Source organism: Leptodactylus fuscus, chromosome 2 (assembly GCF_031893055.1).
Source record: "Leptodactylus fuscus isolate aLepFus1 chromosome 2, aLepFus1.hap2, whole genome shotgun sequence".
Taxonomy (NCBI): Eukaryota; Metazoa; Chordata; class Amphibia; order Anura; family Leptodactylidae; genus Leptodactylus; species Leptodactylus fuscus.
Window position 1 is genome coordinate 262223757 of NC_134266.1, and position 18241 is coordinate 262241997.

Here is an 18241-nt window from a genome sequence, read left to right on the forward strand (position 1 = left end):
CAATGAACGTGACGTCACTGGCCTCAATATCATCATCTCAGGCAACCCATTTAACCCCTCATGTGAAGGTGGGCTTGCATTTGCTAAGTTGCTTTCTTAGCTATGCAAACCTTCTTTCTGCCATCACTCCAGGGGTTAAAGTGTGACCGCTCTGCGTGCTGTTTTGTCACACCATGGGGGGGGGGGTTCTTATTTTTCTTAGTCACTTTGCCCTTTTGAGAGCCCTACCTACACATTGACATTTGATGCCGGCGTTGTACTAAGTGCCATCTCACTTCTGGATTTGGAATGTAAAATACTAATGGAACGGTGAATTATAATGACTGTATTTTCTGCGGCGCTGTATTCATGGGGGATGATTGTAGGGATGTGCGCAAAACGTTTTTAGTAGAATTTCAATGTCTGTGCTAACAATTCCCCACATCCCACGCTCAGACTGTAAGCTATTGTGGAAGGCGGCATAGCACCCAAATAATACAGTCACTTGTCTGGGGACAGGACGTTGCATATCTGCCAGCCATATTGGATCCCATATGTCATACCCATAGTCACTCTACTTTGTCTTGACACCGTAGTCCACCCCCATATAATCTAATTTATCAGGGAGGAGGAGTTTGAATAGAGCCCTGTTTAATGGGTCATTGACTGTCCACAGGATAGGGACTCCATGTTTGATTCCTGGGGACCCCTCCAGAATGTGGATCCTGCTTGGATGCAGTAAGAAGTGTAAATGGAGTAGTGGTCACATACAGTCCTATGAAAAAGTTTGGGCACCCCTATTAATCTTAATCATTTTTAGTTCTAAATATTTTTTTGTTTGCAACAGCCATTTCAGTTTGATATATCTAATAACTGATGGACACAGTAATATTTCAGGATTGAAATGAGGTTTATTGTACTAACAGAAAATGCGCAATATGCATTAAACCAAAATTTGACCGGTGCAAAAATATGGGCACCTCAACAGAAAAGTGACATTAATATTTAGTACATCCTCCTTTTGCAAAGATAACAGCCTCTAGTCGCTTCCTGTAGCTTTTAATCAGTTCCTGGATCCTGGATGAAGGTATTTTGGACCATTTCTTTCTACAAAACAATTCAAGTTCAGTTAAGTTTGATGGTCGCCGAACATGGACAGCCCGCTCTCAAATGATCTGAAAACAAAGATTGTTCAACATAGTTGTTCAGGGGAAGGATACAAAACGTTGTCTCAGAGATTTAACCTGTCAGTTTCCACTGTGAGGAACATAGTAAGGAAATGGAAGACCACAGGGACAGTTCTTGTTAAGCCCAGAAGTGGCAGGCCAAGAAAAATATCAGAAAGGCAGAGAAGAAGAATGGTGAGAACAGTCAAGGACAATCCACAGACCACCTCCAAAGAGCTGCAGCATCATCTTGCTGCAGATGGTGTCACTGTGCATCAGTCAGCAATACAGCGCACTTTGCACAAGGAGAAACTGTATGGGAGAGTGATGAGAAAGAAGCCGTTTCTGCAAGCACACCACAAATAGAGTTGCCTGAGGTATGCAAAAGCACATTTGGAGAAGCCAACTTCATTTTGGAAACAAAGATTGAGTTGTTTGGTTATAAAAAAAGGCGTTATGCATGGCGTCCAAAAAGAAACAGCATTCCAAGAAAAACACTTGCTACCCACTGTAAAATTTGGTGGAGGTTCCATCATGCTTTGGGGCTGTGTGGCCAATGCCGGCACCGGGAATCTTGTTAAAGTTGAGAGTCGCATGGATTCCACTCAGTATCAGCAGATTCTTGAGAATAATGTTCAAGAATCAGTGACGAAGTTGAAGTTACGTCGGGGATGGATATTTCAGCAAGACAATGATCCAAAACACTGCTCCAAATCAACTCAGGCATTCATGCAGAGGAACAATTACAATGTTCTGGAATGGCCATCCCAGTCCCCAGACCTGAATATCATTGAACATCTGTGGGATGATTTGAAGCGGGCTGTCCATGCTCGGTGACCATCTAACTTAACTGAACTTGAATTGTTTGTCCAAAATACCTTTATCCAGGATCCAGGAACTGATTAAAAGCTATAGGAAGCGACTAGAGGCTGTTATCTTTGCAAAAGGAGGATCTACTAAATATTAATGTCACTTTTCTGTTGAGGTGCCCATACTTTTGCACCGGTCAAATTTTGGTTTAATGCATATTGCACATTTTCTGTTAGTACAATAAACCTCATTTAAATACTGAAATATTACTGTGTCCATCAGTTATTAGATATATTAAACTGAAATGGCTGCTGCAAACACCAAAATATTTAGAACTAAAAATGATTAAGATTAATAGGGGTGCCCAAACTTTTTCATAGGACTGTATGCGTCCCGCTGCACCATCCCGTATCTTTCAGTCTGGCGGACTGGAATCCCTCGCTAATGGGGCATCTATGAAGGATAGTCATCACCTGTCTGCAGAGGTAGGCCACGTCTAATCCCTGGGGACCCCTCCAGTCACTATGGCCATGCCTAGGGGCAGGAATGGAGTAGTGGTCACACGTATGCTCATTATATTTAGGTCTGGCGGACTGGAACCCCTGGTTAGGCAACACACAAAGGACTAGTATTAGATATCTGATCTCTGGGGAGCCCACTGATTACTAAAACAGGTTTCCAACCCATTGTGCAGGCACAGTAAGGAGTAGTTTGGAATGGTAGTCCTACATTCGCCCTGCCGCTCCATTGTCTTTGGGGTTGCCAGGCTGGAATCCATGTTTAACGGGATATCCCACAAAGGACATTCATCACCTATTCAGAGGATGGTCCTGGATGTCTGACCTATTGGGACCCCACCTTTTACTAGATTGGAGGTCCCATCCTCACAGTGAGGAGTGAATGAGTATGTGGTTATCGCGCATGCGCCCTGCCACTCCATTTAATGTCTGATGGGCTGGAATACCTGGTTATCTGGGCATCCATCATATAGTGCTAGAGGTCTCATCTCTGGGGACCCCACTGATTCGTCTCCTATCCACAGGGATCTGGTCTTTGGGAGCCTCACCAAATACTAAAACTGGGGTCCCATCCTCCTCGCTACATACATACAGTAAGGAGGAGTGGGAATGGAGCGGTGGTCCCGTATGTGCCCTGTCACTCCATTCATTGTTTTTGGGGCTGATGGTCTGGAATCCTGGAGTAACGGGGCATCTCATACCAGACATCCATCACATAATATTTAGATCATGGGAAGAATATGCAATTCTGTCTTCCATGATGTAATTAGGAAGTCAGTTGCTGCCTCAGTATTGCAAACCAATAGAGAGCGCTCACTAGAATGTGCAAGCCTGTCTTCCCTGATGTCGTTAGGAAGACAGAATTCCAGTGAAATAACCCAATAGAGGCTGCTCCCTTTTGCATCATGCTCGACCTTCCAAGAGGCCTTTGTTTTGCAATGACGCTGGGATTATTACCAGGTATAGTCTCTCAATCGAGGACGGCCGTTTCGATGTACTTGCATCTCATCAGCTCGATGTAGAGAGATGTCAGATCTCTGGGGACCCTACGTACCCCTCCATTCAGAGTTTTTGGGAATTCATGGTTGATGGGGAATCTCTCGAAGGACATTCATCACCCACCCACAGGATAGTAATAGATGTCTGATCTCTGGGAGCCCCACCAATTCCTAGAACAGTGGTCTCATCTTCCTGACTGCACATTCTCAGTACGGCGGAGTTAAAATGGAGCAGTGGTCACGCATGCGCCCTTGAGGGAAGATGATGGTGTCTGTGGTTAATTGGGCCTACTGCGATGGACATTGATCACCCACCCACAGGATATTACTACATGTCTGATCTCTGGGGCCCCAGCGATGACCAGAGCAAAGGCCCTATCATCCATGAACTGAGGTCACGCATGCGCCATGTCACTTCCATTCATTGTCTTTGGGGGCCCGATGGAAACAGTCAAGTTGTATTGTTATCAGAATATCATATACTAGCAGGTAGGTGAACACCTTGACTCTATTTCTGTTTCTAAAGTGCTGCCATATTATTACCCAACACGACATTCAGAACACACAAAAACAGTAAAGTCATCGTTCAACGCGTCCAGGGTCATGGACTACAGTAAGTAAGCTCCATTCACTGCCTGCCCACTCGCTTACCCAGAAAATTGGCTATTATTTCCTGAACCATTACTTTTATTGAGCAGCTTTATTATTATAGGGACACAATGCAACGCTCGGAGAGAGGCACTTACTGTGTAATACAACAAAGGCCATCTCATGTCTAAGGGCGTCTGCAAGGCTTCCAACCCCATAAACAGCACTTAGAGGATCTTATATAAGAGGCTATGTATGCCGCCATAATATAGTCAAGTGGTTTAGATAAAAGTTGGGTAAATTTACTCCCGCATTGTTGAGAGAAGTGAGAACTGCTTTTCAGGAACCTTGAGCAGATGTATTTGTTGGAACCCAGATCTCCCAAAATTGTTGCAATGAAGGGAATAACTTCAAGGAGTGATAGTTCTGAAAATCCTCTTTCATATATCCCCTTCAGGGCCTTCTATGAGTGGCTCCAAAGAACATCCCTTGTTCTATAGGGCCTGGGATGTATATGAATTATGTGGACAGATCCTTGCGTTCAGTGGACTTTGTGTAATACTTAATTTCCCCTGTGGAGGTGCTGTAGGGAGATTGAACACTTCCTGCTGCTGCACAAAGTAGTGCCGATCATTGGGATTTCTAGTTGCAAGACACATCTAACAAAAAAGGGTCCTGTAGGGTCCATTAATTTCGAAGGGAGAGCCTGCATTGTAGATTTTTTCTAAGAAATGCTAAAAGAAGGATTGACCTGCCATATTTATCTATGGTTTCTGTGCCGAAAATAGTAATAACCTGTGACGGGTCTATAGCACTCATCTTTGTCTCTATCGCTCCCTTGTTTGGTACGGATCTATAGCACTCATCTTCCTGGTTCATGAATAGAATGACAGAACTGCAGTGAAGACTGACACAGACAGTAGAAGAGTGGGCGCACAAAAAGAATATCTGTATAATAGATTTATAGTATACACAATACAAGGTGACGCACGATATAGCTATGTAGGGCATCAATATAACCTGGAAATGGCTGAATTGAGTCTTAAAAGACCTTGCACAGGAGGACGACTCCGGGTCTTAAATTTAATGAAATTTAATCAGCTTCACATAAAACCTCCTTTCCACGTTCAGCAGAGAAAAGATCAAAATTTCTCTTGTCTTGTGGCAGAAAACAATTTCCAGCTCATCAATGGAAGCTATTGTCTATTTCAATTAGAATTGGCCCGCATTCACACGTGCCGTTTTGACGCAGTTTTAAAAGTCAAAATTATCGAATTAAAGAAAGAAACTATTTATATTTAAGAAAAATCTTGTAGTATTCACTCTGGTCACTAAGCCTAATAATAGACTGACACTTGTCAATTCTGTAGGTGTTTTCTTTGCAGCAGTCACCTCTTTTACTTGACATACATCATGATGACATCATAGATCATTCGTGTAACCGCTGCAGCTAACTAACCACTGGGATCAACTGTGACCCATCCTGTAAAAAACAAGACCCCACATGGCTACATTGATAAAATAATAAAAAAGTCACCTCCAAGTTTTACGGATCTTTAAGGACAAAGTCGGCTATGCAGATAAGGGATTAATATGAACCTAAGTCACCGAAATCTTGCGCCAACTACGGTACATAATATCTAAATTCAATGTCTGTAAAAGAGAAATGAAAACGAGAAAAATAAATTACAATTTTTTCGATTTTTCCCTATAATTTGAATGCTCCTGTTGAGGCTAAGGGCTAGTTCACACGTGAGTATAAGGGGAGGTTTTTGACAGCGGAATTCGCGTCCAAAACCTCCCCTTATAATGGTGGTCTATGGAGACCGCCGGGCTTCTGTTCTCCGCTAGCGGCGAGCTGCTGCTAGCGGAGAAAAGAAAGGACATGTCCTTTCTTCAGGCGGAAGCCGCGCTGTCTCAGTCGCGCGGCTTCCGCCCCCCGCAGCTCCCTCCTATGTCGGCTCATTCATTTGAGCCGACAGCAGAGGGTTAAGCCGCGACAGCGATGGTCGCGGCGGGCGGGTTTTGACAAGAGAGAGACGTGGCTCGCCGCGTCTCTCTCTGTGTCAAAACCCGCGCGGGCAGTTCACGTGTGAACTAGCCCTAAAGCTTCTCTTGTTCAGCCATTCTCTACATGCAGACCCCAGCTGTGTGGCGTCTCTCCAAATCTTTGCTTATCCATCCACTGGAGGATCCTCATAAATTCTGGTGGGCCCGTCTGACACTGGATCTTCTTACTGGTCTTGCATAGAAGCCATTCTCTTCACGAGACCACCACCCCTTTAACCATGGGGTTCCTATCACTACGTCTTTGTAGAATGGGAGGAAATCCACACAAACACGGGGAGAACATACAAACTCCTTGCAGATGTTGCTCCTCTGCGGAATTTGAACCCAGGACTCCAGCGCTGCAAGGCTGCAGTGCTAACCACTGAGCCACCGTGTTGCCCCCAACCAAACTTTTCACCCACCACACATTCCCTATTACGTAGCCAGGGCCCAAGACTAGTCGTTGGGATCTGAAAATGCTCCAACTCTGGTGGCTTAACTCAGATCATGGCATTTTGTCTAGGATCAAAATCAGCCCCGCATTCTCATCCAAGGGGTTAAACGTAGGGATACTATGTGTTGTATTACGTTATGATGTATGATGTACGTTATGATGATCCCAGGTTCCAATTTGCTTCTGAGACAGTTAAAATATTAACAGCCAAAAATATGTAATAGTAATATTAAAAGAAGTATTCAAAGTGAATTTTAAAAAGTTAAAAAATTCCCTTTAATGTAAAAAATACATAATGTTAGCAAAAAAAAAGTAAGCAAACATGTTAGGTCTCTCCCATGTGAGTAGAAGTTCCCACTTCCAAAAATACTCTTATTTATTCTGTACAATGAGCGCCGTAAGAAAAATGTACTGCAGTGTCCCAGTTATGCAGATTTTTTATTATTATGTAAATGATTAGTGTAGGCCATTAATTATAGATCTGCAGAGGTCTGACACCCAGGACACCTGCGGATGACCTGTACCGAGACACCGCGGCTCTTAGTATTGTTTGTATACTGTGGTGTGGTAATAACATAACATAATAAAACTAATATAAATATGGTATAGCTGTAAGTATAATGACCCACTGAGGCTTCAAAGAGTTCATTTGCATATTGATAAAAACGGCGATATTTCCGCAACAGAAGTAGTGATTCACAAGGGGGAAACACAAATTCAGGTGACCCTAACCTATCTATCTGCGATGCTGTGTTGATATGGTCGTGGCTAGTGACTGTAACCTGTCTATCTGGGGAGCTGGAGTGATATGCTGGGTCTGGTGACACTAACCTATCTATCTGCAGGGCTGGGGTGATATGCTGGTTCTGGTGACACTAACCTATCTATCTGCAGGGCTGGGGTGATATGCTGGTTCTGGTGACACTAACCTATCTATCTGCAGGGCTGGGGTGATATGCTGGTTCTGGTGATACTAACCTATCTATCTGCAGGGCTGGGGTGATATGATGGGGTCTGGTGACACTAACCTATCTATCTGCAGGACTGGGGTGATATGCTGGTTCTGATGACACTAACCTATCTATCTGCAGGACTGGGGCGATATGCTGGTTCTGATGACACTAACCTATCTATCTGCAGGGCTGGATTGATATGCTGGGATCTGAGCACACTAACCTATCTATCTGCGAGGCTTGGGTGATATTCTGGGGTTTGGTGACAGACTCCCTTTAAGGAGTCAATCAAGTTTTGGTGGAGCTTTATTATGAAGCCTTATATCTGTACTCAGTTTACCCTCCATTGTCTTCCTCAGGTGGATTACACGGGCGGTTTTGAACCCTTCAACGCTCTTCGGTTTAGCCAGAAGTTTGTGGATAAAGCGGCCAATCCTAAAGACATTATACACTTCTTCAGGCACAAGGAGCAGAAGGACAAGAAAGGTGAGTGTGTCAGTAGGAGCAAGAGTCAGAGTCAGGCTGTGGATAAATAGAGGGGTCAGAGTTGAATATTTGGTCGACTCCACATCCCTGTTGGAACTACCTGTATTTTGTGAAAAAACTTGTTTCATCCTAAACACTTGAAGTGGTTGTCCGGTCATGGACACTTATCCCCTTTCCGCAGGATATCAAGTGTCCATGACCGGACAACCACTTCAAGTGTCCATTTACTGAGGCCATCTTTCTGAGTCAACTTCCCCTTTAAGTTTCATCTGTGCCCGACAAATTAGAAATCCGATTTATTTTCGTTCTTGGCTAAATGTGTTTAATAATGAATTAGAATGTAAGTAAATCCGATAAGCCGCCGCCTTATAATGACAGCGCACGGCGGGGATAGAGATAAAGGGGGCGATTACTGTAATGTCTAATCGTAGACTTCCTTTGGCAGTGTAGACGTCTATGTAGAGCCAGGCAGTGAAGTTAATGGAGGTCGGACACCTTCAACTTATGTTCTCAGCTCTAATTAAAAAAAACAGAAGAAGTCGATCAAAAAATTAGATTAAACTTGAAAGTTCGGTTAACTTTGAAAATTATAAATTTGAGAAGAAATCTATTGTAATGTACGCCATTGAAGAACAACGTATGATGGAATTGCTTTATTCTAGGTGCTGTGGTGGTGCGACACGTGCCTAGCACTATGCCGGTATAATACTGTATTAAAGGAACACCCCAAATCAAAAATTAAAAAAAAAAACATTCCAGGACTTCTCCTTTTTGTAGTATGGCAGCTTGTGAACACCAGAGTTGTTACGATGGTCACAGCCACTAACTCTGCGCCAATGTCAATCCCCTCATCAGCCTCTATCCTCGTGCCCTTTCCATACGGGTGCCGTACTCTTGACTTCTTAAAGGGTCAGAGTGCTCCAGAGGCTCCTTCCTCTAGGTTTGCACTTGTGCTTGGGTTTACGTTCTTCCAGTCCAATGGGGACCCCCAAAAAATGGAAACCCAATTTGTTTAAGAAGTGGCTACCCGCAGAGACCTGTAGACCCCTTAGACTCTAATGGGGTCCACCATGTTTCTGCCTGAAAAATGTGTACGCAGGACTTTTCTCTTTCCATTTTTCAAGTGGATCCAGGGATGGAATTCCCAAATGGAATCCAATCGCTGATGTGAACCCATCCAATCCCTAGCCACTAGAATCTAAACATACCTCCTCCTCCAGGCACTCTTTGCCTGAGCAGTCTCGGGTTCATAGCTTGCTATTTCCTTCAAAGGTTTTCTTGTTCTATGTATGTGTTCGGTCACTCCATGATTGACCCCTGACTCCTTTTCATGTGTCTGGTTTTGACTTCTGCACCGATGCTTCCCGCCCTGACCTACTGCCTGTTTACAACTCTGAATGGATTCCCCCAGCCCACAAATTGACCCGTATTTGACTGTCCTCTTGCAGCAAGGTCCAGAACCCCCTATATGGGTTAAAGGTTGAATACTGAGGACACATGGGAAGAATATGCAAATCTGTCTTCCATGATGTAATTAGGAAGTCAGGTGCCTCAGTGTTGCAAACCAATAGAGGGCGCTCACTGGAATGTGCAAGTCTGTCTTCCCTGATGTAATTAGGAAGACAGAATCTCAGTGAGATAGCCCAATAAAGGCTGCTCCCTTTAACATCATGCTCGACCTTCCAAGAGGCCTTTGTTTTGCAATGACGCTGGGATTATTACCAGGTATAGTCTCTCAACCGAGGACGGCTGTTTCGATGTTATTGCATCTCGTCAGCCCGGTGTAGAGAAGACTAACCTGGTAGAGGTGAGAGGCTTAGACAGGGTTAAGGGGATATCGTCACTCCTTGGGGAGAGACCTCCATATAGTTGGAGACTTATTAAGCCTTTAGCCACTTTGCAATTCTGTCTTCCTAATTACATCAGGGAAAACAGGCTTGCACATTCCAGTGAGCGCCCTCTATTGGTTTGCAACACTGAGGCACCTGACTTTCTAATTACATCATGGAAGTCAGATTTTCATATTTTTCCCGTGGTTCCTTGCAAAGTGGAGTGCTAAAGGCTTAATAAGTCTCCACACACCTATATGGTGGTCTCTCCCCAAGGAGTGACGATATCCCCTTAACTACTGAGGACACTACATAGACAAGGCCCTAGCGAGTGGCCCATGGTCAAACCAGATGGGTGACACAATGGGTCCGCCACCCGCTGGTCAATATAATTTGTTTCCTTGGTCCCATTTCTATCCCGGTGTAGCATATCTCCAGCACCGGGTCACATACCGGCAAAGCCGACAGCGTGCTGAATTCAGTGCACTGTTGGCTTTCTAGCGGTATATAATACCGCACATCTCGGAGGGCGTGAAAGTTAATCTGTATTATCGGTTTATTCCTAGAGTCTAAAAATTGTTTGCTAGAAAATGATCCGTTCATTCCCAGTAGGAAAAAAAAAATATAAAAAATAAGATGTAATAATAAAAAAATAATACTAATAATAATAATAATACAAATAATGAAATAATAATACTAATAATAATAATAATACAAATAATGATATAATAATAATAATAATAATAATAATAATAATAATAATAATAATAATAATAATAATAATTAATAATAATAATAATACATTTCTTATTGCTGTTCTATTTTATTTTTCCAAGCTTTATTTTATTATTTTTCTATTTTTTTTTTTTCACTCTTTCAGGTTTCCAGTCAGGGCATTTTATTCTTCACTTCTCCCCATGACAGCTTATAATACAATGTTTTATGCATTAGGCTTCAGAACCGGAGCGACCTGTCATAGGAAAACTGATTTTTCCTTCCTTTACAATTCCTTGCATGTCACCAGGTGGTGTTAAGATGTACAGTATGGCTTTGTCTTTGACACGGGGTCTAGGTCCATACTCTATCTCTGACACGTGAAGCGCATTTAGGTTGTGACATTCAAGGTCACGCATCTCTTGTGGCGACCTTCACTTATAACATTTTCCGTGCCGCACACGTTACCCTTCTCTGCTTTTATTCCAGATACCGTGGCTATTAATTTTGGAAAACTTGACAGCAAGTCGTCCTCCGAGGTCGCAACCCTGAGAGTAGAAGATCTGGTGAAGCAATATTTCCAAACAGCGGAGAAGGTACATGGGGAATTAGTTGCACATTCTGTTACTTGGGGCTAAAAAAAAATGTTATATTAAGAAAATTCTAGAATTAATCCTACTAAAATTATAAATGTGTAAGTTTGTGTGTTTGGATGTTTGGATGTTTGTTCCTCATTCATGCAAAAACGGCTGAATGAATTTGGATGAAGTTCGGCAAATAGATAGATTGTAACCTAGATTAACACATTTATCCCCGTAAATTACATGGCTTCATGACTGTTATGAATTTATGTTCACATACTATATTAGACTGCTCTTGGCTGCAGCTTATCTCAGGTTCTGATAAAGCCAGGTCTGTTATCTCTCTATGTAAACACACAGCTAATCCTCAGTCCATTGTGTACATGTAACAAAAAACGGAAGAAATAGGCAGGATGGCACTGCTGGATCTGTAAATATGATTGTTGGTAGGCTGGAGATGAATTAGAGGAATCCGACCTTATAGATAAAGAGCCGTAGGGGTGCTCAACAACTGGAAAAAAAAGTACTGTGGCAATAACAAAAAAGAGAAAATTGGAAGGGCACTCACCCACATAGAGGCTTATCTTCATAAAAACGCTTCCTTTATTAGGGTATCACATCTTAAAACAATTCTTGTAGGGAGGGAAGAACAGCATCAAATGGCAAGAAAGGCAACAGCCGTTTCATGCTACTACATGCGCTTTTTCAAGTCTCAAAATGCAATCCTGTTGCATTTTGAGGCTTGAAAAAGCGCATGTAGCATTGTGTACATGTGTTTGCATATTATCTGATCTGCTCCAGGCAGTGCTGACACACTGGATGGGAACACACCTTTAATCCAAATTGGCAGTTTGCTACTTTTAAACATGCCAGGAAAAAGAAAATCTAATTTGTCGCAAAATTCTAAAACAACATCAGCTATGAAAGGGAACCAGAAGTCACAGAGTTCTCCTCAAGTGGAGCTGACGGTGGATCATCAGCGCCAACAAAACACTCTTTATAGGGCGTCCCAGCGAGCTGCTGAGATGCCGGAACAATCACGGGCATAGCGCGAGGAATGAGTTCAGCGGCAGGACAGCTTGACAGCCCAACACCAACAACATGCTCATTATATGGCTTTCCAGTGAGCTGATGAAATGCCAGAACAATCACAGGCACGGAGTGAGGAACAAGTTCATTAGCAGGACAGCTTAGGGCTAGTTCACACGTGGGCAAAGGGGAGGTTTTTGACAGCGGAATTCGCTTCAAAAACCTCTCCTTTAACATGGTGGTCTATGTAGACCACTAGCTTTTTTTTTCCTCCTAGCGTTTTCCGCCTGAAGAAGCGACATGACCTTTCTTCAGGCGGAAAATGCCTGAAGAATTGCATAGAAGTGAATGGGAGGCGAAAACCGCGCGGTAAAAAACCGCGCGGTTTTTTGCACACAAAACCGCGCGGTTTTTTGCAAAAAACCGCACGGTTTTCGCCTGCAGTTTCTATAGCACATATAGGAAAAAAAACCCTAGCGAAAACCGCTAGCGAAAACCGCGTCAAAAACCTCGTCAAAAACCGCGTGGAATGCAAAAAACAGCGTCAAAAAAACTCCTCGAGGTTTTTTACCTCGCACAAATAAGCTAGGCGGTTTTCACGTGTGAACTGACCCTTAAGAGCTGCCGAAATGCCGGAGCAGGCAAACCATCGACGGCAGCAATTTCTTGAAGGGGTATCTCAAGATTAGAGTTTATTACCCGTACATGGTTGGGGCACAACTGGTGGGATCTTCATCTGAATGGGTGATGTTCAGCGTATCCACTGACTCTCCATTCAGATGTATGGCTCCATTTAAAGGGTGTGTCCAAGACCCCGTGTGTTTTGGATCCACAGAATAGGTCGTCAGTATGTATAGCGGTGGGAACCTGTGGATAAGTCATCCATATCCAAAACATATGGATTCTTGGATAACCCCTTTAAATGCTTGATTGGCGCTGCCATCAAATGTGGCAAATCCATCATTCCCAAGATTGATCTATTACCGTAAATCGAAGGAAGCCCCAGCAAAACCAGACTTTTTTTTTTTTTTTGCAGGATTTTAGGTGACTCCATTGTAGCTATTTCAGCTGTAATGCTGTGTGTGATTACCATCCTAAAGTGGCCATTGGGCATGTAGAGTTCTTTTGTTATACGGTTTGCTACAATATATGAACAAATTATACAAGACTAATAGACAGCCGTAGTTACACCCTGCTGCTGTATAATGTGGAATTTATATGAATTTATGGGCGTCGCAGCATAGAAGACGGTGGGAAATTATAGGTGTGAGGCTGGACACCGGCGGCTCTAATAAAAGGTCATATGTAATTGCACGAAATAGACCAATTCATTGCATCCTCCTAAGCAATTAACCATTAGGTCTAGAATATATACCTATGGTAACCTGGTGCATCATCACCCTTCTGTATAACACCGTACGCCCATAGGGCTATTGGTATTTCCGGAAGGTTCTATATTGGTATTCTTCTCAGGTTGGTAGACATACACAATATAGGTAGATATATGTATACAGCCATTGCCCTAATAAAGGTTAAAATCTATATTTGGGTTATATGGTATAAGGCTCTGTTCACACTATGTTTTATAGCATACGTTCCAATAGATGCCTTTGATGTATGCCACTGTCTATATCCCATCATTGACTGTAATGTTACATATAGTTCCGAAAGGTATACCAATAGATATCAGCAGTGGTATAATTAGGAATGGTGGGGCCCCGTGGCAAACTTTTGACATGGCCCCCCCAACCGATGCCGAAGACCCCAACCGACTTTCCCCTGCGTGCACTCTATTATGCCCCATAGTGGCCCCTGCACCCAGTATTATCCCCCATAGTGGCCCCTGCACACAGTATTATACCCCATAGTGGCCCCTGCACACAGTATTATCCCCCATAGTGGCCCCTGCACACAGTATTATCCCCCATAGTGGCCCCTGCACCCAGTATTATCCCCCATAGTGGCCCCTGCACACAGTATTATACCCCATAGTGGCCCCTGCACACAGTATTATCCCCCATAGTGGCCCCTGCACACAGTATTATCCCCCATAGTGGCCCCTGCACACAGTATTATCCCCCATAGTGACCCCTGCACACAGTATTATACCCCATAGTGACCCCTGCACCCAGTATTATACCCCATAGTGGCCTCTGCACACAGTATTATGCCCCATAGTGGCCCCTGCACACAGTATTATCCCCCATAGTGACCCCTGCACACAGTATTATACCCCATAGTGGCCCCTGCACCCAGTATTATACCCCATAGTGGCCTCTGCACACAGTATTATGCCCCATAGTGGCCCCTGCACACAGTATTATGCCCCATAGTGGCCCCTGCACACAGTATTATACCCCATAGTGGCCCCTGCACACAGTATTATCCCCCATAGTGACCCCTGCACACAGTATTATACCCCATAGTGACCCCTGCACACAGTATTATACCCCATAGTGACCCCTGCACACAGTATTATACCCCATAGTGGCCCCTGCACACAGTATTATACCCCATAGTGGCCCCTGCACACAGTATTATGCCCCATAGTGGCCCCTGTACACAGTATTATGCTCCATAGTGGCCCCTGTACACAGTATTATCCCCCATAGTGGCCCCTGCACAGTATTATGCCCTATAGTGGCCCCTGCACACAGTATTATGCCCCATAGTGGCCCCTACACACAGTATTATGCCCTATAGTGGCCCCTGCACACAGTATTATGCCCCATAGTAGCCCCTGCACACAGTATTATGCCCCATAGTGGCCCCTGCACACAGTATTATGTCCCATAGTGGCCCCTGCACACAGTATTATGTCCCATAGTGGCCCCTGCACACAGTATTATGCCCCATAGTTTCCCCTGGACACAGTATTATGTCCCATAGTAGCCCCTGCACACAGTATTATGCCCCATAGTGGCCCCTGTACACAGTATTATCCCCCATAGTGGCTCCTGCACACAGTATTATGCCCCATAGTAGCCCCTGCACACAGTATTATGCCCCATAGTGGCCCCTGCACACAGTATTATGTCCCATAGTGGCCCCTGCACACAGTATTATGCCCCATTGTGGCCCCTGCACACAGTATTATCCCCCATAGTTTCCCCTGGACACATTATTATGTCCCATAGTGGCCCCTGTACACATTAGTATGTCCCACTGTGGACACCCATGAACAATTAATATACTCTGGGTTCTTTTCAGACCCTAGAGTATATAATCGGAGACCAAGAGGGGATAACAACATAAAAAGCAATGTTACTTACCTATCCGTGGCTCTCCTCGGTGGTGTCAAACATCTTCAATGACGTCCGGGATGTCACATGACCTGGGACGCTGGCCCTGGTCATGTGACATCAAGGACGTCACACAAGTGGGCCGAAGCCTGTCTGGAGCCCAGAGAGGTAAGTAACACTGTTTTTTATGTTCCCTTACCTCTCCTGGGCTTCTGATCATTATACTGAAGAGACCCCCCGAGTATAATAGTGTTTGTGGGGCCCGCGGCGTCACTTACCGATGCAGTCCATGTATCCATTGTGCATGCCAAAGGGTAGGAAAATGTGTGCATCATAGTATATGGCCCCCCCGTATATATGGCGTACATCACTTATACATTGCCATGCTTTTATCGCTCTATTTTTGTATGTGAAAAAAAACAACGCAGAAAGAATCATGGCGATGGAGCTTGTAATATATTCCGCGGCCTTTATACCTCATAACTTTATAATGTCACCGTACGGGATAGCGGACGCTTGTCTTAGACGAGTGGGAGCTTGACAGGGGATTTGCCGCCTGGTTCTTTAATACCACGGGCTTAGCTCAAACGTTTCCGTCAGTCCGCGGTTCCCCAGGTCTCATCTTGTATTATCCAGGTAGCAGATTTACTGAATAATAAACTGTTAATGATTTAATACAAACGCCAGAAGGGATCTCCATTGTGTGCTGCGAAAGGACGACACAGAGGACTGTGGACTTACTGCCAAGTGCCGGAGGACATCTGTGCACCGGGCCCGCAGCTGTTTAGTCATGGATTTAGCTGTTATTCTAGTTTTGTTTGTTTTTTTTGCCATTTCCCTATACAATGGAATACAGTAATTGTTTAGAAAAATTTGGCTTTCCCGATCTGTGCCCCGGGTGAAGAGCTATCGGTCCCGGTACCATAGTGTTTTACAGTCAGAAGGGCGTTCCTGACACTCTGTCAGGAACGTCCTTCTCCACAGCAGCGCCTATCATGCTGTACTGTGGAGCAGGGAGGAACGCCCCCTCCCTCTGCTCACAGTACTGGTCCATAGACAAGTATTATCAGGAGGGGAGGGGGCGTTCCATTCCGGTCTCACTGTACAGTGCTATAGGCCCTGCTGTGAAGAAGGACGTTCCTGACAGACTGTCAGGAACGCCCTTCTGACTGTAAAGAGTTACAGTATCGGGACCGATAGCGCTTTACCCGGGGCACAGATCGGGAAAGCCGACAGTGCGCTGAATTCAGCACACTGTCGGCTTTCCAGCAGTATATAGAACTGTCGGGGTCTTCGGCGTCGGACGGTGGGGGGTGGGGGGGGGGCATGTCAAAGGTTCGCCATGGGGTCCCACCGTTCCTAGTTACGCCACTGTCTGACATCATCTATTGTCCGTAGTGAATGTTATGATGGGTTGCGGGTGTTATCTTCCATTGTAATCCTGTCTGTGATGTAATGGAGGCGACTGCTGCAAAGAAAATCTCAACAGGATTGCCAAGTGTCAGATTATTATTAGCTTTTAAAAAAGCCATACTCGTACATGCTACAGCTCAGACACTTCCAAGGTCCCTTGTTGCTTTCTACGTCTTGGTCCCTCACAACATGGAAGACGTGAACGTTCAACCAGTTTAAGGAGTTAAAAAACTTCTACAAAACGGCTGAAATGTACTAAAACCACAGCCGCTGAAACCCTACACCTTTGGACCAGAGCCGTGTATTTATGGTAATGACATATTTTGCACTATATGGCGGCGGTGTCGCTCTGTGTGAGTCATGGCCTTACCTTGCTGGGCATCCTATTACTGCAGCAGCCGTGTAATTATTATTTCTCAGTCCCTTTGTGGTGTTTTTTTTTTGTATGTTGTTGAAATATCAGCCAGGAGCGCTCCAAGTGAAGCAATTCTGTGCGGCTTGGCATAACATGTGATGGGTTATTATCAGTGTCCCTGCTGTGTTTTTTTTTACTTTTTTGGCTGTTCTTGGATGGATCATTGTAATTATTTAACCCCGATCTTGGCTGATGCCCAGCACTGAAGTAAATAAATGGCACAGTGATGCTTTTATAGCCACTACAATTGTTAACATGTTGCAGATGTTGACATATTTTGCGCTCACTATTCTGCTGGTGCAGTCACTGTGTACATACATTACATTACTGATCCTGAGTTACATCCTGTATTATACTCCAGAGCTGCGCTCACTATTCTGCTGGTGCAGTCACTGTGTACATACATTACATTACTTATCCTGTATTATACTCCAGAGCTGCGCTCACTATTCTGCTGGTGCAGTCACTGTACATACATTACATTACTTATCCTGTATTATACTCCAGAGCTGCACTCACTATTCTGCTGGTACAGTCACTGTGTACATACATTACATTACTTATCCTGTACTGAGCCTGAGTTACATCCTGTATTATACTCCAGAGCTGCGCTCACTATTCTGCTGGTGCAGTCACTGTGTACATACATTACATTACTTATCCTGTATTATACTCCAGAGCTGCGCTCACTATTCTGCTGGTACAGCCACTGTGTACATACATTACATTACTTATCCTGTATTATACTCGAGAGCTGCACTCACTATTCTGCTGGTACAGTCACTGTGTACATACATTACATTACTTATCCTGTATTATACTCCAGAGCTGCGCTCACTATTCTGCTAGTACAGTCACTGTGTACATACATTACATTACTTATCCTGTACTGATCCTGAGTTACATCCTGTATTATACTCCAGAGCTGCACTCACTATTCTGCTGGTACAGTCACTGTGTACATACATTACATTACTTATCCTGTATTATACTCCAGAGCTGCACTCACTATTCTGC

The 18241-nt window shown here is 44.2% G+C and overlaps 1 protein-coding gene across 1 annotated transcript in view; it reads left to right on the forward strand.

The window, feature by feature from the left end:
• The window catches only part of MRE11 (MRE11 double strand break repair nuclease), a 152013-nt gene that overhangs the window by 55706 nt on the left and 78066 nt on the right, over positions 1-18241 (forward strand). Inside the window, exons 11-12 of the mRNA XM_075266124.1 lie at positions 7875-8001; positions 11034-11140. Coding sequence (XP_075122225.1) covers positions 7875-8001; positions 11034-11140 — 234 coding nt within the window. The remainder of the gene's footprint in view (positions 1-7874; positions 8002-11033; positions 11141-18241) is intronic.